Source organism: Melanerpes formicivorus, unplaced genomic scaffold (assembly GCF_026170545.1).
Source record: "Melanerpes formicivorus ecotype bairdi unplaced genomic scaffold, bMelFor1.0.p_v2 SCAF_105, whole genome shotgun sequence".
In the NCBI taxonomy this organism is placed as follows: Eukaryota; Metazoa; Chordata; class Aves; order Piciformes; family Picidae; genus Melanerpes; species Melanerpes formicivorus.
Window position 1 is genome coordinate 800,723 of NW_027142457.1, and position 23,106 is coordinate 823,828.

Here is a 23,106-nt window from a genome sequence, read left to right on the forward strand (position 1 = left end):
TTTTCATACTTACTCAGGGTAGCATTTGTATGTCTGAAAGCTTGTGACTGTGTCATGGGGTGTTAGGAACAAGCAGTAACTTACACCAAGAACACATTCTTTCTGTTCTTCTGAACAGGTGTTGTGCTTACTTAAACAGACTGAAATATAGCCTCATAGTCACATTTTATCTAATTCTTATGGTTGAGATGGGCAGGGGATGCAAAATGTGTGGCTGTGGATTCAGTCACTTGACAGCTAACATTCTTCAGCTTTGCCGAAGGAGTTATTCTTACACATCAGATGTAAAGTCAGAGACATGTTTGATGTTCTGTTTTATTCAGGAGCAGTGTTTCAAAGGAAGGCAGAATTCTGGGGTGTCACAATGTGCTAGCAATGGGGCACCCTTTGGCAGGCCTAGCCCTGAAAGACACAACAAGCCACTGCCGCAGCTTGTAGCAGTGCACAAAGCTCCTTTTCATCACTTGCTTGCTACCCCTGGGCAGCCTTGCAGAGACCTTTCATGTTTGGTTTGGGGTTTTCTCCCCATGTCTCCCTTGAATGTCCTTAGAATCAAAGAATCACAGAATGGTAGGGCTTGGAAGGGACCTCTGGAGATCATTTAGTCCAGCCTTTCTGCTAATGCTAATGCAGGTTCACCTGGATCAGATTGCCCAGGGTCACGTTCAGGTGGCTTTTGAAGGTCTCAGGGGAAGGAGACTCCAGAACCTCTCTGGGCAGCCTGTTCCAGTGCTCCACCACCTGCAAAGTAATCTCCTTATCTTTAAGTGAAGCCTCCTATGTACTAGTTTGTGCCCACTGCCCTTTGTCTCATCACTTGCTACCGCTGAAAAGAGCACAGCCCCATCCTCTTGTTCCCAGAGATACCGATCAGCATTAATAAGATCTCCTCTCAATCCTCTCCTATCCGGGCCAAACAGCCTCAGGTCTCTCAGCCTTTCCTCCTTACAGAGATGCTGCTATCCTCTAATCATCCTTGTAGCCACCATTGGACCCTCCCCTGTAGTTCCCTGTCTCTCTTGGAACTGGGAACCCCAGAACTGAACACCATATTCCAGGTGCAGCCTCACCAGGGCACAGCAGAGGGAGAGAAGAACCTCCATTGACCTGCTGACTACACTCTTCTTCATTCACCCCAGGAGACCACAGGACACCTTGCTGGCTCCTGGTGAACCTGTTGTCTACCAGCACTCTCAGGTCCTTCTCCACAGAGACACTTTCCAACAGGTCACCTCTCACCTGTACTGGTGCAGGCAGTTATTCCTCCCCAAGGGCAGGACTCTACACTTTGCTGAACTTCATGAGGTTCTAGCCTGCTCTCATGGACCAGGCTGCTCCAGGCTGCTCAAACCATCAAATACAACTCCTCTCAATATTAATGTGCTTTAATCTTTAGCATAATACATGAATGTCAGAACTGGTGAATGTGGCTTATGCAGGAATTATTCTATCAGGCAGAAAATGTTGTTTGCTTTTTTACTGTGGGGGTGGTTGAACAGTGGGACAGGTTGCTCAGAGAGGCCTTGAAGTCTCCATCCTCAAAGGTATTCAAGCACTGCTTGGCACTGTCTTAGGAAGCCTGAGCAACACTCTGCAGAAGCTCCTTCCAACCTCAACTATTCTGTGAAACAAAGAGCTCTTCACAGTGTCTTCCTTGTTAAACTCTTCTGTAATTAGCTGGCATAATAATATTTAAACCTTTTAATTCATAAAAGCTTTTTCTTTTGCATCTAGAAGCTCTGCTCTGAGAAGAGCTAGCTGCTGCTCAGCGTGGCCTAGGAGCCAACAATAGCTGCAGAGACAGCAGTCAGAGAGCATTCCTTTGTAAAAGCTGTCAAAATAAGAATGTGCTACACATTACTGGGTGGATTGCTGGCATATTAATGGTGTGCAAATTTTCTAGTCCTCAGAGATAATTTGTCCTAATTTGCAATCATGTGTTTTTCCAATTTAGAGATTTACATATTTTACCTTTCAAATAGCCCTAACACTTCCTTTTTGGGCTGTGCACCTTTGGAATGGAAAAAGGCAGAGTTCTGGGCTGATGAGGATATTCTGTCAGAAGGAATTTAATGAACACAAACCCCTAAAGATAAACTGGGGTTTGCATTAGTTCTGGAAATCTATCAGCACAGCAGTCCCAGGCTGACCTGAATGGCAGAGGCTTTCATTAATGTAAGGTGACCTTCTTTAAGTGGAACAAAATGTCACACTGGTTAATAAATAATCCACTCAGCTTGAATCTAAATCAAGTCATTTGAGGTATGGGTGGGTTTCAGATTTACAAGTGTACTCATTTCAGATGTCCTTCCACCAGCAAGAATCAACAGCTGAGGTACAGAATACACTGAGAGAAAGTTGAGAGTACAGTTGAGATTAAAAAATACCATTTCTCTGGAGCACCAAGGAGGAGTTCTCAAAAAGGCATCTAGAGTGTGTGTCTGAGAGTCAGGAGGAATTGCCCTTTCCTCTGTGGTTTGTCCTTCACAGCCAGACAGGGAAAAGAATCTCCTTTTAGGCATCCATAGAATCACAGAATCACCAAGGTTGGAAGAGACCTCAAAGACCATCAAGTCCAACCTTTCACCACAGACCCCATGACTAAACCATGGCACCAAGTGCCACATCCAGTCCCCTCTTGAACACCTTCAGGGATGGTAACTCTACCTCCCTGGGCAGCACATTCCAATGGCTAACAACTCTCTCTGTGAAGAACTTTCTCCTCACCTCCAGCCTAAACTTCCCCTGGCACAGCTTGAGACTGTGTCCTCTTGTTCTGGTGCTGGTTGCCTGGGAGAAGAGACCAACCCCCACCTGGCTACAACCTCCCTTCAGGTAGTTGTAGAGAGCAATGAGGTCTCCCCTGAGCCTCCTCTTCTCCAGGCTAAACAACCCCAGCTCCCTCAGCCTCTCCTCACAGGGCTTGTGCTTGAGGTCTCCCCCCAGCCTCGTTGCCCTGCTCTGGATGTGTTCAAGGGTCTCAATATCCCGTCTTAAACTGAGGGGCCTGATTTGCACAGGTGTTCAGTCTCCACCAGGGAAGTGGCTAAGTTGTTCCTCCCAGTCCCTTGGTCCTGTTTCTGTCACTTGCAAATTTTTGTTCCCCTTCTTTATCCACATTACCCAGAACTCTGCATGTCAATAAGTGGAACATTTACACCACCTACATATTATATAGGCTCTAAATAAGAGAGTTAAAGGATGTTTCTCAGTTTACATCTAAATCTTCTGGTCTCTTTGGCATGGCATAGCTGGATATTTCCCCAGTCAGAAGACTGATCAAAGTGAGTCACAGCCTTAAATGCCAAACTAGCATTTCTTTATGTTCACTGCAAGGTTTGATTCTGAAAGATGGTTGCTATTTTTATGCCAAACTAGCCCTCCTCACTGCACTGTCTTCATCCTGCTCATACAGACCCTGTGCAGATAAATGCATGTGCTTCATTTAAGTACAAGAATAGCATCTGCCTGAATGGTTTACCTCACCCACAGTGGCATGCTCAGGCTGTAATATTGCTTCAAGCTCATGAAAAAAAAAGCTGTTCTGTCTCAGGCATCATACTGGGTTCTAAGCAGGCACATTTTAAACAGGAAGAAAAGCCAAACTCCACTGGATTCTTACCCTCCTTTCCAACTCATCAGGAGAAATAAATTAAAGGTGTTCCAAACTAGGGAAGAAAGTCTAAGCTACTGCAGACAGAACAATTTCAGTCCCACTTTGCCTGAAATACTAGGTTCAGTTTTGGGCCCCTCACTACAAGAAGGACATTGGAGGTGCTTGAGCATGTCCAGAGAAGAACAGCTGAGCTGGTGAAGGGTCTGGAGAGCAAATCTTGTGAGGAACAGCTGAGGGTTGTATAGTCTTCAGAAGAGGAGGCTGAAGGGAGTTCTCTTTTCCCTCTACCACTACCTCATACTCTTTAGCAGTCTCTCATTTCCCACTCTGTATTCTTTTGTTCTTATTTTTTTGAAGGAATTATATTGCTTTTTTAGCTCTGATGTCGTGTTCTCCACCAGAGCCTGAGCTGCACTTCCTCTCATCAGCCTCTTTAACGTGGCTGCACAATTCCACCAGTGAAAAATCTGATCAAAAGTCAATGGCAGAAGTCAGAGTGGCTTCCTCAGGAATCTCATCAAGCTGGAATACTACTGTGCAAGCCATACTGTGCAATTGGGCTTTCACATACACTTTGAACTACTCTGAAACCTCAAGCTCCTCAGGACCATTGGTTCCAATTTGCCTCATTAATCTTCTTTTTGAATCAGCTCTGGAATGTAACTCAAAATTACTTTCTATACTGAAAAATTGCAGTCTTGCCAGTTTGGGATTCTTCTCTAACTATATTTACTACTGATCAAGCATTTATGATCCTGTATAATAATGAGGTCATGTGTGACACCACCACACCACCCCCCCACCCAGGGAGGTGGTGGAGTCACCATCCCTGGAGGTGTTCAAGAGGGGATTGGATGTGGCACTTGGTGCCATGGTTTAGTAGTCATGAAGCCTTGGGTGACAGGTTGGACTTGATGTTCTCTGAGGTCTTTTCCAACCTTATTGATTCTATGATTCTATGAATATCAGGAGTGTTCCTGCAGGTCATTGTTGGATAGGTAACTCTTGAGTGACATTGATTCCATGAAGATATTTTTCCTTTGCTAATCATGAAAAGGGGGAAATATTTGTGTCCTCAGTGTTAGTTTATTTCATTTCCATTATGGGCCGAGACCAGGACCCCCTGTAGCAGGAGTGGTGCTTCGGCACTAATCCCTACTTGTTGAGGTTTCCCCGTTCAACTCGCAGGTGCACAGTGACACCTTCTGGAAGCTTGTAACGAAAGTTCTTGAGCAGCATCCTCTCATGAGCTGGAAAACACAGGGGGTTTAGATGTAGAAGCTATTCCTTTTTTTCCTGGTCAACATTTTTCCCCCAGACCTTGGCAGCAGGTTCCGTGATGTCATGGGGACATATACTAACAGGGGTGGGGATGGGGGGAAATGTTGTGATGATTGAATTGTTTGGGTCAAATTAACCCAAACCTGTAGGGTTTTGAAATTATTCCAAATAATTCAAAAGTTTAGGGGGGGGAGGGAAGAAAATAGGGGATAAAATGTAAGTTAACTGCATGATGGCATTCCATTTGTAGCTATTTATTGGCACCCATAAGGTGAGAGGGTCTGGCAGAATACAGTGGGGCTTCGACTTGCCAGAGGTGCCAAATGAAACTGATGGCAGTTTCTTAATGCAGTTGTGCCTCAGCAAAGAGTTCATTTTTGGTATGTGTCATATTGCAATTCCTAATTAGACCTTCTTTGCCCAAGCTGCTGGCTTCCTGGGTAGTCTGTCAATCTGCTAGCGACTCTGAGTCACCGAGGAGTTTAAGCACACAAGTTGTGGCACGGAACTCGGTCAGAGGGCTCATGAACCCTGCGGTGCCTGCATGCATCAGCTGGACTGGGGCCAGAATGGGGAGCAGGCCTGCCACAGAGCTGGCTCTGAGCCTCTAAAACCCAGCATTCAGCCCTATTACTGGAAAATATCTCCCCATTTGTAATATTTAATTCTACCTCAAAGATTAATTCTCTTTCAGCTTTCTTTTCTTTAGCAGTAGCAGAGATGTGATATGTAGGAGTGGAGAAGAAACAGGGTTGTGAGTGGAGACAGCAGAGGCTGATTTCCAGGCTTCCCAAGACTTCAGAGGAGAGCCTGACTGACAACAATACTGAGGCTGGGAGTTTTGGCAGAACATGTATCTGGGATTGGCCAACCCTGAGAAAGTGCAGCACCCTAGAGAATAACTTCAGAGTGCTGAAATAATTAGCAAAGTAGTGAGAAAAAGCCACTGACAGCAAGCAATTCTGGATACTCTGACATCTAAGCCAAGTCCAACCATTACAATAACTTTTCAAGCACTGCTCCTAATGTGATGCAATCAAAGGTTTTAATACAGGACCTTGAAGAAACTGAATCCTCCAGTAAAGGACTAAGAGAAGTTCTGTGCTTGACATGTGCCACTGAATGGCATTAGGAGGAACTTCCCAGTGGGACTTTCACATGTGGGGCCTAACAAAATAAATTCTGCTGGTGAAATAATGCATTGCTCTTAATGTTGGTGAACAATCAAGTACTAATAGGCATCCCTGCATGTGGGACAAGTGGATGCTCTCCGGAGCCATGCAGCTCCGTGGTTAATTCTGGACATCTGAAGACTCCAGTTTATTCTGCCTCCCATCACCACTGAACCTCCATCTTCTGTTTGAAGTCACTAATAGACCCATTAAGAAAAGTCATTGAAACCTGTAAGACACTGATGGTGGAAGAATACAAATGGTTACAAGTTTAACCAAGCTGTTTCCCACTGGTGCTGCCTTCAATCCTAATTATGGTTACTTTAAATGCACCTTTTAAAAACATGCATAGGTGTTTTACAGTGAAAGGTTTTGATAAGAAATAAGCTAAACCAAATACCAGAATACTGCTGATATATAAAGACAACCTAAGTTCAACTAGAGACCCTGGGAACTCATTTCACTGCTGTTAAGTGTCTCCTCTCCCAGCAAAGCCCATCAGTCTTCAATGTAATTTGTAACAAGTGCACTTTCATGTCAAGGAAAATAGTCCAAAAATGGCTTCTTACTTTGTGTTTGAATTGCCCCCTAATTCACTATGAATCAGCTCCATTCAATGGTCCAGAAATTCTCCATTTAACAGCTCAAGTGGGCAGGAAACACTAAAATAGACTAGTACCCAGGAGCTGCTGCACTGCTGTACAAATGTGTATGACCTCTCCTTGGGCAAGGAGCAGAAGTTCAGGTAGGAGGCCCCACAATCTGTCCTAACACCTTAAAGCAAAACAGGCTGCAAAAGGGCCAATGTCTGCATTGTGTCACCTATGGATGTGTGACTGCAAGGACTGTGTTTAAAACACAAATACATGTTCAGTATTACCCTTCCTGTGACCTGTTCTTTGTATTTTCAGGAGAATAGATTCCAATAAATCAATAAAATTACATAAAACAAACACAGATGCCATACTTTTTAGTAGCAATGTTCAATAGTAGTAGTAATAATCATCATCATAATCAATACAGTAACAGGCTTCTTCATTTCCACAAAGGCAAAATCAGCAGAATATGTTAACTGATCTGCACAAAAAGAGAGCTCTTGAAGTGCCTCACCTTTAAACCCCCTTTTAACAAAGTCCAAACCCTTGCTTATGCAGTTCTGTCCTACGCAGCTGGACATCAGCCTGCACCCATTACTCAGGGACAAAGGAGAAGATGCCTGTTCTGCCAGCTTTGAGAGGTCTTTAGGTCTCCAAGCCACACAGCTGCTTCAGGTTTGAGATGTCTGTATACATATGCAGTGATGCAGAGGTATCTACCTACAGAACTAGGTAGAGATGTCTACAGACTCGAAGATGCTCAGCTCAAGTGGCTTTGTTTACCTGACACCATTCATTCTAGGAAGTGTGAGCACCATCTTTTTATACAATACTATGCACTAGCACTCTGTGTCCTTACTGCTGAAAAATACACCCATCTTTAATAAGGTGTTAAGTGATCATGAACCTCCTGAAGGGAATTTGAAAGATGGGGCAAGACCACACCTTCCAAAGAGGTTACACTATACCAGATTGCTAAACCTGCCCTTTTCCAAGCATCCCTGCTAAGATTTACAGAGCCATCCACCTGGGATCATAGTCTAGAGTAGGCTTAGAGGAGTCACATCCACTTAGTGGTCTGAGAGATCATCGCCCACCTAGCACAGTAACTAGGAGATGGGTTCAAAGGCTGTGGTGTTTACAAATGTTTTGTCTTTGGTTTCAAGACTCCTAAGAACCCTGTTCATACACTTACTGAGACTTTCTTCCCTCTTCTCTGACAAGAAGTGAGGTGCTATCGTTGAAGTCTAATTGTCAACCTTGCAGTGCTTCTATAGGTCCTGTCTGGGCCTTGACAATTGCAATTCATCACCAAAGTATGTTTAGTGTATTTAACATCCCAGCTGTGTGCTTTGTGCCATGACCGAAAGGGCAGAGATTTACAAAAGGGCTTCTTGCCACTGAGTGGGAGAAATACTAAGCAGGGTGTTTGGGCAGGAATGAACCTCTCAGGTTTTTTCTGCTCTCCTGGGAACATTGTCCAGCTTCCACTCTAGTTCACCTCTCTGAAGAGACCTAGGGGAACTCTGTGCTGCTAAGCAACAGCAATCTCTCCTTATGTGCAGGAATGGCAGCTTTCCCCATACATCTTAGCTCTAACAAGCACCTTCCCCTGGCACCCACAGCACCACAGTTGTGTTCTTCCGTTGCAACAGCAGTGCCTTTGGCCTTCAAGGGTGGCATCGTCGCTGTGGGAAGGGCTTTCTTCACACCGTGCAGAAAAACTTTGTCTCTTTGATGTCAAGAGATCAGTTGTAGAGCAGGAATGTTTTGAGAAAGGCTGACCCTTGATGAAAAAGAGAACCCAGCAGAGGAACAGGCATAAATCACTGCTAGAGGAACGGCCAGCGCTACCTGGCCCTGCTTGGACTCATGCTCTACTAGGGCGGGTTCTCCCTTCTGGACTGTGATGCTCACAAGGAAGGGGACAATCTGGCTGCGGTGCCGCAGTTCAGGAACCTGGACAGAGCCGGGCGTGTTCAGCACCCTGGACAGGGACCGCCGGCGGCGGCCCCTGGCGGGGGGGTTCTGAGCCCCGTTGTTCTCAGCGGAAGCTGCCCGTTGTGGTTGGCTTGGCGGGGGGAAGGAGGGAGGTGTTTTGGAGGGTTGCTCCTTACGTATAGGCTGTCGTCGGCCAAACTCGTCGTCTCGCTCCTCTGTCCCTCCGGTCAGCCCCCCAAGGGGCACCTGCTTGCTACGAGAAGACTCCTCCAGTCCTCACCTGAGGGGCCAGATTAGAAAAGTTAAAAACACAGCGAGTGCCTGCGTGGGGCTGAAGTGCAGCCCCTAGTACGAAGTGGTGTGGGTTCAAGTCCGGTTACCACCACGGATGGGGGCTTGGCGCGGGGCTGGGCTCTGCAGGGCTCCCGCCTACCCCCGGTAACGCTTATTTTGTGTTTTTCTCTCTTTCTCCCTCTCCCCGCCCCGTCCTTCCCCCCCCCCCCCCCCCCCCGCTCCCACACCTCCCCCGCACGCCGCAGCCTCCGAGGCCTGCCGGGTCCCTCTCCCCGTTGTCAGCTCTGCTCTCCAGCCCCTTCCTGCGGTCGCAGATCCCCGCTCGCCGGCCCTGCCCGCGTTTCGTCTCGGCTCCCCGTCGAGACGCCCCGGGGCCCCGCTTCGGCCCCGTGGGCTTGGCGGTCCTGCTGGCCGGGAGCGGGGCGACCGTCCCTTGCCCGCTCGCCGCCCTGCTGCGGGGCCGCTGGGCTGAGCCTCCGCCGGCCTCCGCCCCGCCGTCGTCGCCGCCGCCCAGCCGCCTCCCCCCGGAGCGCCGGAGATGCCCGGCGTGCCACGGAGCCGCCCCGCCGCCGCCCCGCGCTGCCCCCGAGCCGCCCGGCGCTGTGAGTACCGCTCCTGGGGCCGCGTCCGCCCCTTCCTCCTCCTCCTCCCCGCAGCAGGGAAGTCGCTGTCCGCCCACATGCCCCCAGTCAGCACCGGCGTGGGAGTCCCGGGGCGCTGGGCGAGAGCCTGGGGCTCCACGGGCAAAACCCGCCCCTCCTCGCCTGCCGACCCCATCGCTCCCCGGGTCCGCTGGCTCCAACACGGCGGCTCTTGCGGCCGCCCTGCTCCGCAGCCGGTACGCAGGCGGTAAGGGAGCAGCCCCGACAGCAGGGCTGCCCGCCAGCTCTCCTAGGAACAGCGAGCCCAGCTCCGGGAACCGGGAAACGCGTCCATGCAACGGATCAGTCTCGGTTTCACGGCAAGACCGTGTCGTTCAGCCGGGGGACGGCGGTGACACAAACCAGCTGCAGCCGTCCCGTTAACCCTTTTCCCCTCCGCTGCGCCCTCCCGCAGACAGCATTTGGGACTACCCGGGGGTCCGTGGTGGCGGGACGTTATCGGTGAGATAGTCCGCAAAACGTGGCGGCGTCGCTAAGGGCGCTTCTGAGAGCGGGGTGAGGCAGGGTAAGCCCCGAGCCCGGTGGTCCCAGCCCATCATCCTGCGTGGGGCGGAAACAGACCTTCCCCGTGGACCGCAGCTGGATAGCATCGTGCCTAGCTGTAAGGGGAGAACTAGCCCGGGAGAGCCCGGTGAGCTGTGCACCTCTGCAGGACAGGAAGCGGTTGGGGAGGAGGGAGGGAGGACAGATCTGTCCCTGCGGTTACTTAAAATGCGGGCGCGCCCCAATCCTGGGCTCTCATTTAGGGCAACTCTGCCGGTTAAGGCACCAGCACGGAGCCCCGCGGAGGCACTGCCGCCTCCCCAAGTCCTTCCCGCCCCTCCCCTGCTCGCAAACACGCTCTTCTCACACCCTCACACCGGTTTTTCTGCCATTTCTCACACCCTCCCCCCTCCATCTCCCTCCCCCAGCACCGGCCCCATGGCTTTCTCCGCGCCCTCCCCAGAACCCCGCCGCGGTGCGGGCTCTGCGGTGGACACCCCCGTTGCAAATCTCTCCTGAGTTGCGTCGGCTTCTGCTGCTCCCCTCGTCGGGGGCTGCCCGGTGACAGCGTGCCCCGTCGTGCAGCAGCCGGGAGCGCGGGCTGCCGTCTTAGGTCCCCCCCCCCAGTTCTGGTCACGGCGAGCGAAGCCCGCCCGCATCCGCGGCCGGTACCGTGAGACGAGCCCGAAAGGGCCGGGCGCATGCGCGGGGCTGTCGAGCCTCCGTCCCTGAGCGCCCAGCCCGCCGCTACCGGAGGCGAAGCGGGCGAGGACTCCCGGCGTGGCCCCGCCGCCGACACCGTAAGTACCGCTCGGCTCTGCCCGGTGGCTGCCGAGCACCGCTGCACCGCGCCCCGGGCAGCCGCGAGACCCGCACGGCAGCCAGGGCAGCCCGGGGGTAGTGGGACTGGACGGGCGGCCCCGGGGCGTGGGAGCGGTCGTGGCCGCCCTCCACGGGAGGAACCGGAGGGATCCGGCGCGGGAGGCGCTTCTCCCGGTTTCCCAGAGGAGCGGGAGCCGCAAGCCGGTAGTGCACCGCGATGGGTCTTGCACTGCCCTGTCCCTTTCCCCGGGTGTCCAGCGCAGGGCACAGGGAGCACCCGGCTGCCTCCGCAGTGGGGGCACCACCCCGACCCGCGGGCTCAGACCCGGCGCAGGTAACAGCTCTGCTCGGCTCCCGCCTGGGGCGCAGGGCCCTTCCTCCTCCTTCATCCTCTGAGGATGGTGATACGGCAGCATCCAGCACCGCCACGGCCACCCCGTCGGGAAGTGGCTCACGGTTCCCGGGGCCCTCAGCTCCCTTGCGAAGTTAGGGATGAGCAGCATCAAGAAGCTGTTTCCTTAGAGGCTCTTCCAGTATCCGCGGCCACAGCGATCAACCCCCGGTGGGAGGAAGCTCTTCCTGCGCCCTGCCATTAGTTAGAGTCAGGAGGTAGGAGAAAAGCAGGTAATGAAACTTGGACACAGCAGCAGAAAGTGAAATGAGATTATCCTTGCACGCCAGTACCAATTACAGCAATCTAATATCCATGTCATTGAGTTGATGCAACCCTTCCATCATCCCCTTTTTGCTGTTGAAAAATGTAAGGTGAAAACTTCCGCTGCAGTACGGCTGGTGTGATGGAATGGTGAGGGCTCTCCTTGTCCCTCTGTGCCCCAAACAGAACAGCAGCAGCAGGTCCAGTGCTCCATGGGGCCATTCATGTGGTGCCAGTTACTCCATGGCTGTACTCCAGCAAACCCACTACTACTGAGCTACTCACTGTGTGACAGCACCAAGCCCAGGAGCTCCTCGCTCAGCGTAAACACAGCACCAAAGTCCCTCTCCATTTGGAGTGTCCTGGTCGTGGTCAGGTCAAAATTAGGAGCAGCATGTTAAAATTAGAAGCATCATGTTAAAATTAGGACCATTGTGTCAAAATGAGGATCATGGTGTTAAAAGGAGGAGAGTCTTTCTAAACTAAGAGTATGTCCAAGCCAACTGAATGTAAAATGAGCACTAAGTCTTACAAAACGCTCTAAGAGAACAGTCCTTTGGTTCCCCCTTTAATGTCTTATCTATCCCCTTCCATCAATACATACTATGGTATCTTCATTCTGGGCCCCAAGGCATTAATAATGGAAGCATCTCCTTTCCCCCCTTATCCTTTGGAAAGAGCTGCATGTGTTGTTCAGAGTTAGGACTGATGTTTGAGGACTCAGCTTAACGGTACCAAGAAGGAGGTTTTAGAGTATTGAGGTTTCTGGGTCTCTTAGAGTGCAGGTCATAAGTTGGTGAAGCTAAAGTGCAGGCAGTTAGCAGTACTCAGCCACTTACAGACATCCATCCCATCCTTTTGTCACTAAGTTATCCCAGGGAGGCAGCAGGTGTTGGGAACAGTGTGGAGCCACACAGAAGCAAGAGTATTCTGAGCTAGAGGTTCAGGACTCCAAACCTGCTGTTGATGGGCATGTTGCAAAATTGGCACATGCAAAGAACTGCAGCAAGTGTTGTGTGGAAGTGTCAGTGTGCTCAGGCACACTCTGACTGGACCTCAGCTTTGCAGTGACTTGGATAACACTGCTCAGGCTGACAATGCCCCACCGAGCTTGCTAGGCAGGAGGTACCTGCACCAGCACCAGCCCTGCTGAGCTTGGAGGCAGGAGGTACCCACACCAGCACCAGCCCTGCTGAGCTCACTGGGCAGGGAGTACCTACAACAGCACCAGCCCTGCTGAGCTCACTGGGCAGGAGGTACCCACAGGAGCACCAGCCCTGCTGAGCTCACTGTGCAGAGGGTACCTACACCAGCACCAGCCCTGCTGAGCTCACTGGGCAGGAGGTACCCGCACCAGCACCAGCCCTGCTGAGCTCACTGGGCAGGGGGTACCTACAACAGCACCAGCCCTGCTGAGCTCACTGGGCAGGAGGTACCTGCACCAGCACCAGCCCTGCTGAGCTCACTGGGCAGGGGGTGCCTACAACAGCACCAGCCCTGCTGAGCTCACTGGGCAGGAGGTACCTGCACCAGCACCAGCCCTGCTGAGCTCACTGGGCAGGAGGTACCTACAACAGCACCAGCCCTGCTGAGCTCACTGGGCAGGGGGTACCTACACCAGCACCAGCCCTGCTGAGCTCACTGGGCAGGGGGTACCTACACCAGCACCAGCCCTGCTGAGCTCACTGGGCAGGAGGTACCCACACCAGCACCAGCCCTGCTGAGCTCACTGGGCAAGGGGTACCTACACCAGCACCAGCCCTGCTGAGCTCACTGGGCAGGAGGTACCCACACCAGCACCAGCCCTGCTGAGCTCACTGTGCAGAGGGTACCTACACCAGCACTGTTCCTGCCACAGCAGCCAGCGTAGTACAACCCAAAGCGAGCTGCGACAGTCGGCATCAATAGGCAGCGGTACATGAATCACTATTTCATGCACTCTGGGGTGACTCATCCCGATTCAAACCAGCTTCCCGACCAGTACAATGTCAGTCAGCTCCTCACACAGTTCAACATGAGTCAGATCTCCGAGTACAATGTGCAGTGAGTCACCAACTAACACAGCAGCTCCATGTGACTCCAGCACCCAGTGCGCGGTGCCGGAGCTGCTGTCTGCTGTGAGTCACTTCATAGTACAGTAAAATGGGCTTTTTGGAGACCATTCATAATTAAGCACAATGCAACCAAGCCCTCAGTAGGAGATGATAGGAGTGAGCAGAGCAGCCTGCTGCATGCACTGTTTTCACTGGTTGCATAGTAAAGAGGTTTGTAAAATATTGGGATGAATGATTTTCTCTTTTTTTAAAGAGAACTGCATAAAAATAACTAGAAGCAAATACAGCCTCTGACATGAAAGCCAGCCAGAGCAGGGCTGGAGCAGCAGTAAAATTCCCAATACTGCAGAAGCTTGGGGGACTTGTTGGGTTTATTTTTGCTTCTGAGAGCCGATCAGCCAGTGAAAACTGACAGACATCCACCGGGGCTGACTCCAGCTGCCACAGACAACAAGGGATGCCAGCAGTCTGTGCTGTGCAGAGGAGGACTTGACACTGATTTAACTTAATTGCAGTTTGCAATGACCTGGTTTATGAAGGGACTCAGCATGGGATGAAGTTACCTCCATATTCTCACTTCCTGCTGCTCCACTGTCACAAGCAGTGAGCTGGATGGGAGAGGGTTGGTCTCTTCTCCCAGGCAAGCAGCACCAGAACAAGAGGACACAGTCTCAAGCTGCACCAGGGGAAGTTTAGGCTGGAGGTGAGGAGAAAGTTCTTCCCAGAGAGAGTTGTTAGCCTTTGAAATGTGCTGCCCAGGGAGGTGGTGGAGTCACCATCCCTGGAGGTGTTCAGGAGGGGATTGGACGTGGCACTTGGTGCCATGGTCTTGTAGGCATGAGGTCTTGGGTGACAGGTTGGATGTGATGATGTCTGGGGTCTTTTCCAGCCTTGTTGATTCTATGATTCTATGAACAGGTTGCTTAGGTTGTTTTGTTGGGTTTTTTTCCTGTGCAACTAGTTAAAAAGTCTGTCAGCTCTTTCCCATATTACAGGGGAAACAATGACAGAGGCTGACCCTGCTAACTGCATGTTAAAGGAACATTTTCAAGGAAGTCTCTGGTGTTAGAATCCGAAGTAAAGAAATGCTTTACAACACTACCACAGGGCACACAGGGCATCCCTCTGAGAGAGCAATACAAAAAACCCCACTGAAACCCCCAGTTGACAAGAAAGTCAGCCTTTACTCAGAATGAGACTTCAGTGCAGGAAGTTTCTGCAGCCCATAGGCTGATCTGGCAGCCAAATGTGCAGCACTGAACACCAAAGAGAGAGAAGCAGGAGACATCAAAGCCCTTAGTGCAAAAAGACCTCAGTTCCGGATGTCATTACCTGTTGCTCTGTGGCATGAGGCACTTTCAGCCAGTCCTTCTGAAATGCAAAGCAATGCACTCATCTGGGTGGATGAACCCAGCTCCTCTAGAAGAGTAAGTTAAACCAAACAGGTGAAGGCATCCAATTCCTGGATATTTTTGCATGAAAGCATCCCAAAACCTGTACCTGAAGGGGGCCTACGAGAAAGGTGGGGAGGGACTTTTTACCAGGGCTTGTAGTGATAGGACAAGTGGGAATGGATTGAAGCTGGAAGAGAGGAGATTTAGACTGGAGATTAGGAAGAAATTCTTCACAGTTAAGGTGGAGAGACACTGGCACCATTCTAGGACTCTATGATATGATTCTCTTACTTAAACTCACAGAAACTTTCTGTTGTAGTTTTATCCACTTAAGCCTTTGACAGACTCAAGTGCAGCAGTGACCTCAGAAGCTGCTTCCATTCTGTGGCTGCCAGTCTCCTCTCTGCTAACCTGTGTCTTGCACATGTAACCTCCCCACCACCTCAGTCACACCAGCACAAGATGCCACATCTCCAATAACACAAAGAAATCATCTCCCATAGTACAACTTTCACAGAGCTCCTGCTCTTAACTCTCTGAGTAGCAGTGCAATAATGATGCCTAAAGCATGTGGGGGTGAGTTCATTAACATGTTCTAACTCCTCCCTACCTAAAATAGGGCACTGCTTGATGCAGAAAGGCTGTGTCAGACTTGTCAATGAAGAGGAAGAAGCACCAGCATCCAGCTTCCTCTTCACATTTCAGCTGACAATAACTGCTGCAGGCTTCAGCAAGAGTACACTACAGCCCCAAATATTTCTAGACAAATAAAACACAGATTCAGAGATGTACTTGGAGCTTGACCTCATCTGCAAACCTCTTATTTGTATGTAAGTACAGACTCCCTTTCTTCCACCTCACTGGTGATCATTACTGGGGGGTGTCCAAAGAAAGAGTAGCAGTGTCAAGAGTTGTATATCACACAGTGGTTTTGGTTGGAAAAGACCTCTAAGATTATCAAGTCCAACCACTGACCTAACATCACCATGGCCACTAAGCCATGTCCTGGAGTGCCATGTCCACAGGTTTCTTGGACACCTCCAGGGATGGTGATTCCACCACCTCTCTGGGCAGCCTGTTCCAACCCCTGACCACCCCTTCTGTAAAGAAATTTTCCTAACATCCAGCCTAGCTCTCCCTGCAACAATTTCAGGCCATTTCTCTCAGCACCTGGTACTAGGGAGAAGAGACCAACTGCCACCTCACTCCAACCTCCTTTCAGGGAGTCGTAGAAAGCTGTGAAGTCTCCCCTCCGCCTCCTCCTCTTCAGTCTATACAATACTAGGACCAAAACAAGAGGACACAGTCTCAAGCTGTGTCAGGGGAAGTTTAGGCTTGAGGTGAGGAGAAAGTTCTTCACAGAGAGAGTTGTTAGCCATTGGAATGTGCTGCCCAGGGAGGTGGTGGAGTCACCATCCCTGGAGGTGTTCAAGAGGGGATTGGACGTAGCACTTGGTGCCATGGTTTAGTAGTCATGAGGTGTTGGATGACAGGTTGGACTTGATGATCTTTGAGGTCTTTTCCAACCTTATTGATTCTATGATTCAATCCCAGTTCCTTTAGCTGTTCCTCATAAAACTTCTTCTCTAGACCCTTCACCAGCTTCATTGCCCTTCTCTGGGCATGCTCAGTGTAAAGCTCAGTGACACCAAGAGGTGGCTTTCATTGCTGTAATGGAGTTGGGCTCAGGCTTGGAGTCTTTCCTGGAGAATAACTGGACTGTGAAGATCCACATCCATGCACTTGCTGTGCTGGCTGTCAGCTAGTGTTACAGCACTGGGCTTCACAGGCTCTAGTGCCACTGAGAAAGCTTGTGGCCATGTAGATCAGCCCCAGGGACAGGATAAGGTTTGCACACCTGCCCAACTGTAATGTGTGCAAGGAGGAAGCACTGTGTCCAAGTAACAGAACCTTGCCACTTTGAGCTGAGAAAATGTCATTGTGCTTTAGCATAAAGTAAGGATAAAAGCCACTGTCTACAGTCGTCTTTTCTGGGTATTCCTCTGTTTGGATTTGGTTTGGGTTTGTGTTTCGTTCTGTTTTAATTTGATTGAGGTTTGGTTTTGTTTTAAAGCTTGACCTTTGTGGCTCAGATTTTACATACTCCTCCTCTGTTCTCAATTTTCTTGGTAGTCCACCTTTCTCTTAAGAGGTAAGCAAATACTATACTAAATGTTACAACTAAGCCAAATACAATCTGAAGTGCTTTTAACCAGGGAAATAATTTTCATTCCTGACCTTCAGCCTCCTTTGTGTCTATAAGGTTACATCCAGAAATGCCTCCTACTCTGAATGTCAGATAGGCACAACTTGGAGTGGAAAGGGTATGGCAGGCATGCTTATTCCTGTACCTCAGCATCACCCTTAAGGCACACTGGAGTTTGTCCACTGCTGTCAAAAGGAGCTTCACAGATGCTTGCTCGAAGCCCTGGACTTTGGTTTTTTAATGACTTATTAGAATTCAGTAAGGTGAGCATGTACTTTTAATATGAATCACAGATGCTGTCTAGCTGGATAAGAAGCAAGAACATGTGCCATTATTTTCCCACTATTTTTGGTTCATTGCTTTTCAGGGACATTGTTATAATGGACTGAATTTGCTGTCATCAGTGCAGAGAGGACTGCTTTCTCCCTGGGAGATCCAGAAATACCACACCTTGATCCTACATTAGATTGACTTGAAACAGTGAACCAACCAGAGCTGGCCCTGATCAACTCAAATCCTACTCCCCTCTCTCAATTAACTCAAATCCTACTCCCCTCTCTCAATTAACTCAAATCCTACTCCCCTTTCTCAATTAACTCAAATCCTACTCCCCTCTCTCAATTAACTCAAATCCTACTCCCCTTTCTCAATTATTTGATTACCTGGTGCTCCACATGCAGGATTCAGACAGTTCTGTGGATTCCTCAGGAATATGATCAGCATTAGTACTTCTAAACTGAATGCTTAAAAATTCAGGTGGAATTTTTCTCTCATCATGAGACATTGATGGCCCAAAGAAAACATCCCCTGTGTTGATGGACAGACTTGTATCTGACTGCCCAGGGAAATTAAACAGAAAATAGTTGACACTGGCCAGTGGGAGGAAAAAAAAATCCATTTATAGAATCAGAAAATTGTTTCAGTTGGAAAAAAAAACACTCTAAGATCAAGTCCAACCATTAATCTAAGACCACCATGGCCATTAAACCGTCTCCCAAAGTGCCATGTCCTTTAGAATCATAGAATCAACAAGGTTGGTAAAAGACCTCAAAGATCATCAAGTCCAACCTGTCACCCAACACCTCATGACTACTAAGCCATGGCACCAAGTGCCACGTCCAATCCCCTCTTGAACACCTCCAGGGACAGTGACTCCACTACCTCCCTGGGCAGCCCACTCCAATGGCCAACAACTCTCTCTGTGAAGAACTTTCTCCTCACCTCAAGCCCTAACTTCCCCTGGTGCAGCTTGAGACTGTGAGATCCATTCTCTTGGAATGCATTACCCATAATACTTGCACAGGGGAGTAAATTCCTTCCTGCATCTTACCACAGCATTCCTGCTGGCATGCCACATCCTAACCAGGTTGTGATCCTCTCCAAACCTCTATACACAACCTCAAATACACAATCTGACTGTCAGCTAGCTACCTCAGGCAATGCTTGCAGGGTAATCATTAAACAGCTCTGCAATTCAGAAGCTTGGGCTTTCCCACATTTGGGGATGAGGGAGGCCATGGAGTTTTTGGAAGCTATATTCTTCTTCTGATTTTCTGTTTCTGGGCATTTCAGCCTCACTTGTCAGATGAGGTCTGCAGAGCTACAGAATGGGTTATTTCTCTCTCTGTTGTTGTTGTTATGTTTGATTCCTCCTGCAAAACAGGTGCATCTTCACCTGCTCTGCATGCCATGCGTTTGTTCTCCTGGGAGAGTGGGTGGTTCTCACAAAACCAAAAACCACTGAGCCCTAGCAGAGAGAAACAAATTCAGCATTGAAATAGAGTTACAAAAATCCCCCAACCCAGACAGCAAAATGTAATGCTGCACTCTGCTAAAATAATCTCCTCTCATCTCCTGAGGCTCTGTGACAATGTCTGTGCATTCTCCCTCAAGTTCCAATAATTGCATTTCCCAAACCTGGCTCAACATTTTAGAAAGGAAGGCAACTTTTAACCCTCCCCTCAATTTAAGAAGGACATTGAGACTCTTGGACGTGTCCAGAGAAGGGCAATGAGGCTGGGGAGAGGCCTCGAGCACAGCCCTGTGAGGAGAGGCTGAGGGAGCTGGGGTTGTTTAGCCTGGAGAAGAGGAGGCTCAAGGGAGACCTTATTGCTGTCTACAACTACCTGAAGGGAGGTTGTGGCCAGGAGGGGGTTGGTCTCTTCTCCCAGGCAACCAGCACCAGAACAAGAGGACAGAGTCTCAAGCTGCACCAGGGGAAGTTTAGGCTGGAGGTGAGGAGAAAGTTTTTCACAGAGAGAGTTGTTAGCCATTGGAATGTGCTGCCCAGGGAGGTGGTGGAGTCCCCATCCCTGGAGGTGTTCAAGAGGGGATTGGAGTTGGTGCCATGGTTTAGTAGTCATGAGGTGTTGGATGACAGGTTGGACTTGATGATCTTTGAGGTCTCTTCCAACCTTACTGATTCTATGATTCTATGGCTCTTTCAAGTCTGATATTCGATGCCAATTAAAACTAAAATCAAAATTGGGAGCAGCTGATTGTAATTCCCAGACAATTGTCACGGCCTCAAAAGAAGGTTTAGCAACCTGCAAAAGCCTACACACCAAGGCATCTCCTGGCACAGGAGGGCAGCTAGTTATGGATCAAAAAAATCAAATACAGTCTAAATGAAGAAAAACCTCCACTTTGTACAAGCTGGCATTTCATCTGCAAAAGACATCTGTCACCTAGGCATGGCACAGTCCTCATAACAGGGAGAGCACTGAGTGCTGCAGAGCAAGCTTGAAGCTCAAAGAGAGCCAGGTCAGAAAAGGACAGGGACTTCAAGGGACCTGGTATCTCATTAACACCACTACTCTGCACAATCTGCAGAATTCAGGCTTCAAAAAGCTTTCCTGGAAAAGTGCAAGAACCACAACCAGTGCTTCCACCCAAAAGTGTTTCGTGCTGTCTTCAACTGAAGGAGGTGACCAAAGCTCTGCCTGTTAACTATTGGCATCCAGTCCCGTGTGCTCTCCGTTGGTAACTCCTCATCCTGACAAAAGCACTGAATTCCTTCTTGAGAATAGCATTTGAAAACGCTGTGGCAGTCAGACCTGTAATGTGAAGTGTCAGCCCTTTCCCCTTGCTACAGGGCAACCAGCAGGTTTGAGGCACGCTCAGCACTAACTGAAGGCCAGACTTTGATCAGAGCTCAGGTGTCTCATTCAAGCATCACCAAGTCTGTGCCTTGGTTAATCAAGAGGGAGAGAGAAAGAAAAGAAAGTGAAAACCAACAGCAACAAAAGCTCTAAGTGCCTCGATGCCACTTTCCTTAGGACTGGCCTTGAAGTCGAAACCTGAGGAAACCCTTTTCAGCTCCTAGGCTTATACACCACTGTGCTGAGAGCTGCAGCTCTTTCAGACTCCCCACTTCCACCTTTTGCTCGCTGCATCACCACTTTCTTCTCTTTGTATTCCCACCCATGTGCAGAATTCATCAACCCTTTGCCTTCCATCACGGCACTTAAATAAAAGGAGTGAATCTTCCAAAGGATTCAACACCTATGAGCTCCTGTAGGGCAAGAAAAAGAAAACCATTTAGCTTTTCAGTTCCTTTGCAGCTGTGTCCTTCAGCACTTCTTGGTGAGACTTTTAAAGCAGAAAGGAAAATAAAAGAGATGTTTCTCACTTGTCCCTTCTCTTGCTGCCTTGCAGCCCATGGGATCGGAGCGGATGGAGATGCGCAAACGGCAGATGGCTGCGACCCAGGAGACCCCAGGTGCTGCTCAGGCTCAGCACAGCACAGGCAACCGAGGGTCCAACGCCTGCTGCTTCTGTTGGTGTTGTTGCTGCAGCTGCTCATGGTACCCCCTCTCATTCACGGCTCTGGGGAACAGAACAGCGGGGGAGGGAGCAATAGCCAGCATAAAGGACAACATAATGGCTCCATCCCTTGAGTCGTTGGAGGTCAGGCTTGATGAGGCTCTTAACAACCTGAGCTAGTTGGGAGTGTCCCTGCTCACTGCAGGGGGGTGACTAGATGAGCTTTAATGGTCCCATCAAACCCAACATATTCTATAAGCCAAAAAGCCCCACCTGGGTTGTTCTGCAAATCCAAGACTGAGATGACTGTGATCTAATACTAGACACAACCTTCTGCTCAGTTTTGCTGCTTGTTTTCCCCTGCCATTGACAAAATTCCTGCACAGTTACCTCTGCTGTACTTTCCTTGTCAGTACAGTGTAATGGAAAGTCTGGTTCGTGCAGGACTGGTTCTCCCTCAGCCTTGAGCTTCACCAGGGCTTCCATTAAAACCTGAAAGCAATACCAGAACATACCATGGCATTAGATTTAGGACTGGGACTTAACAAGCAGCACAGGCTGTGTTAAATGGAGTGAGGAGAAGGTGGAAGAATCTGGAAGTCAGAAAATGAATAACCAGGTGCTCAGCACTGTTCTTTTATTTCACAGGCAACTGCAGCTGTTGTCATTAATTAGTGTTGCCAACTCATGGCATCTGCAACTCATTTGAAGTTAATCCTTAGGATCAGACTTGAAACAGTGTGGGTGTTTGCTGAAGATGAGTTAAGCAGAATGTAATTCAGAAGAAATCCCACTACAAGGTGCTAAGGAGGAAAATGTATCAGGGAAGCAAAGCAAAGGAGGAAAAGGAATCACTTGATTCTTTAAATTAATGATGTCTTCACCTTCTTTCTCTTATCTGCTTCTCTAGAGCCAAGTGATTTCATTCAAAACTGAAGTAAAGCTTCCCATACTCAAAGGTCCTTTATCAGTCTGGGGCCAAGTGCTAATTAATGGGTGAGACCAGAACTTGCATTGAAATAAGGAAGGGACAGACCTAGTGTGGAACAGCCACAGGAGTTCAACCAAGACACTGATCTTAAAAATGCACTATCCACCACATTAACCCTTCAGAGCCAGCAAACCTGGCACTGAAGTGACAAGAAAAAGTCATAAAAAGCCTCACAGCCCATGCTAGGAATCTATTCCACCATTAGAAGGCAAGGGAAGAGCAGGCTGATAGTCCCTTGCTGTTGGTACTCAGCTCCTCAGAAGCTGGGATCCCAGCTCTGCCCTCCTTAATGCAAACAGTTAACGTTCTGTAAGGACAAATGGCTGCTTGGAGCTTTTTGCCCGATGCCAAGTACTCTGGCTCTGATCCTGCAAAGCTTTTCAGCAGGTGCTTAAAGGTAAACTAAGCTAGAGTTTAAAGAGACTTTTAGTACTATGCCTGTACAGGATGAGAGTCTGCCGCTCTGCTGAGCTGGGTGTCAAAGCATCCCAGAAAAATTCCAGTGTCACCTGAAGAGTTGTTCAGTGCAGCTGCAAGTGGCTCAGTCAAGAACTGCATCCCACAAACTTGGATTGGATGTTAGGAACAAGTTCTTTACTGTGAGGGTGGTGGAACACTGGAACAGGTTGCCCAGGGAGGTGTTTGGGGCCCCCATCCCTGGAGACATTCAAAGTGAGGCTCAAGAGGGCTCTGAGCAGCCTGATCTAGTTGGGGATGTCCCTGCTGACTGCAGAGGGGGTTGGATTGGATGGCCTTCAGGGGTGCCTTCCAACCCAGACCATTCTAGGATTCTATGAAACACAGCTTGCATGAAAGTACAAAAGAAGGCAAATTTATCTGCCAGGTCACAGTGCATAAAATTTGCATTTTTTAATCTTTGAAATTGGTGACAAAGTGCTTGCTTTTTTTTCCCCCCACCCTGCCACTTCACCTGGTATTTTCCAGGATGCTCATTTTCTGTGCACCTCACCGTTCAACCAATTCAAAGACAGCAATTTACTCTACAGGGCGTGTGAACGTACCCAGATTTTCATGCTGCTTCAAATGCCTACTGGCATTTCAGAAGCAGCTGGGAAAGCAGCAGAGTCCCCAGCACAGAGCACCTTGGGTTAGCTTCAAAATAATTTCAGACTTGATTCTTTAGTTTCTTGGGGGGGGGAGGGGGAGGGGGAAA

The 23,106-nt window shown here is 49.3% G+C and overlaps 1 protein-coding gene across 4 annotated transcripts in view; it reads left to right on the forward strand.

Annotated features, from left to right (window-relative positions):
- Positions 1 to 23,106, forward strand: part of RGS20 (regulator of G protein signaling 20) — a 33,142-nt gene that overhangs the window by 4,786 nt on the left and 5,250 nt on the right. Inside the window, exons 2-3 of one of the 4 annotated variants that reach the window (XM_068166707.1) lie at positions 9,146 to 9,502; positions 20,834 to 20,982. In XM_068166707.1, coding sequence (XP_068022808.1) covers positions 9,146 to 9,502; positions 20,834 to 20,982 — 506 coding nt within the window. Of the gene's footprint in view, positions 1 to 9,145; positions 9,503 to 10,177; positions 10,194 to 10,723; positions 10,846 to 20,833; positions 20,983 to 23,106 lie in introns of those variants that run through there. The other 3 variants (XM_068166710.1, XM_068166709.1, XM_068166708.1) reach the window with 3 other exon arrangements.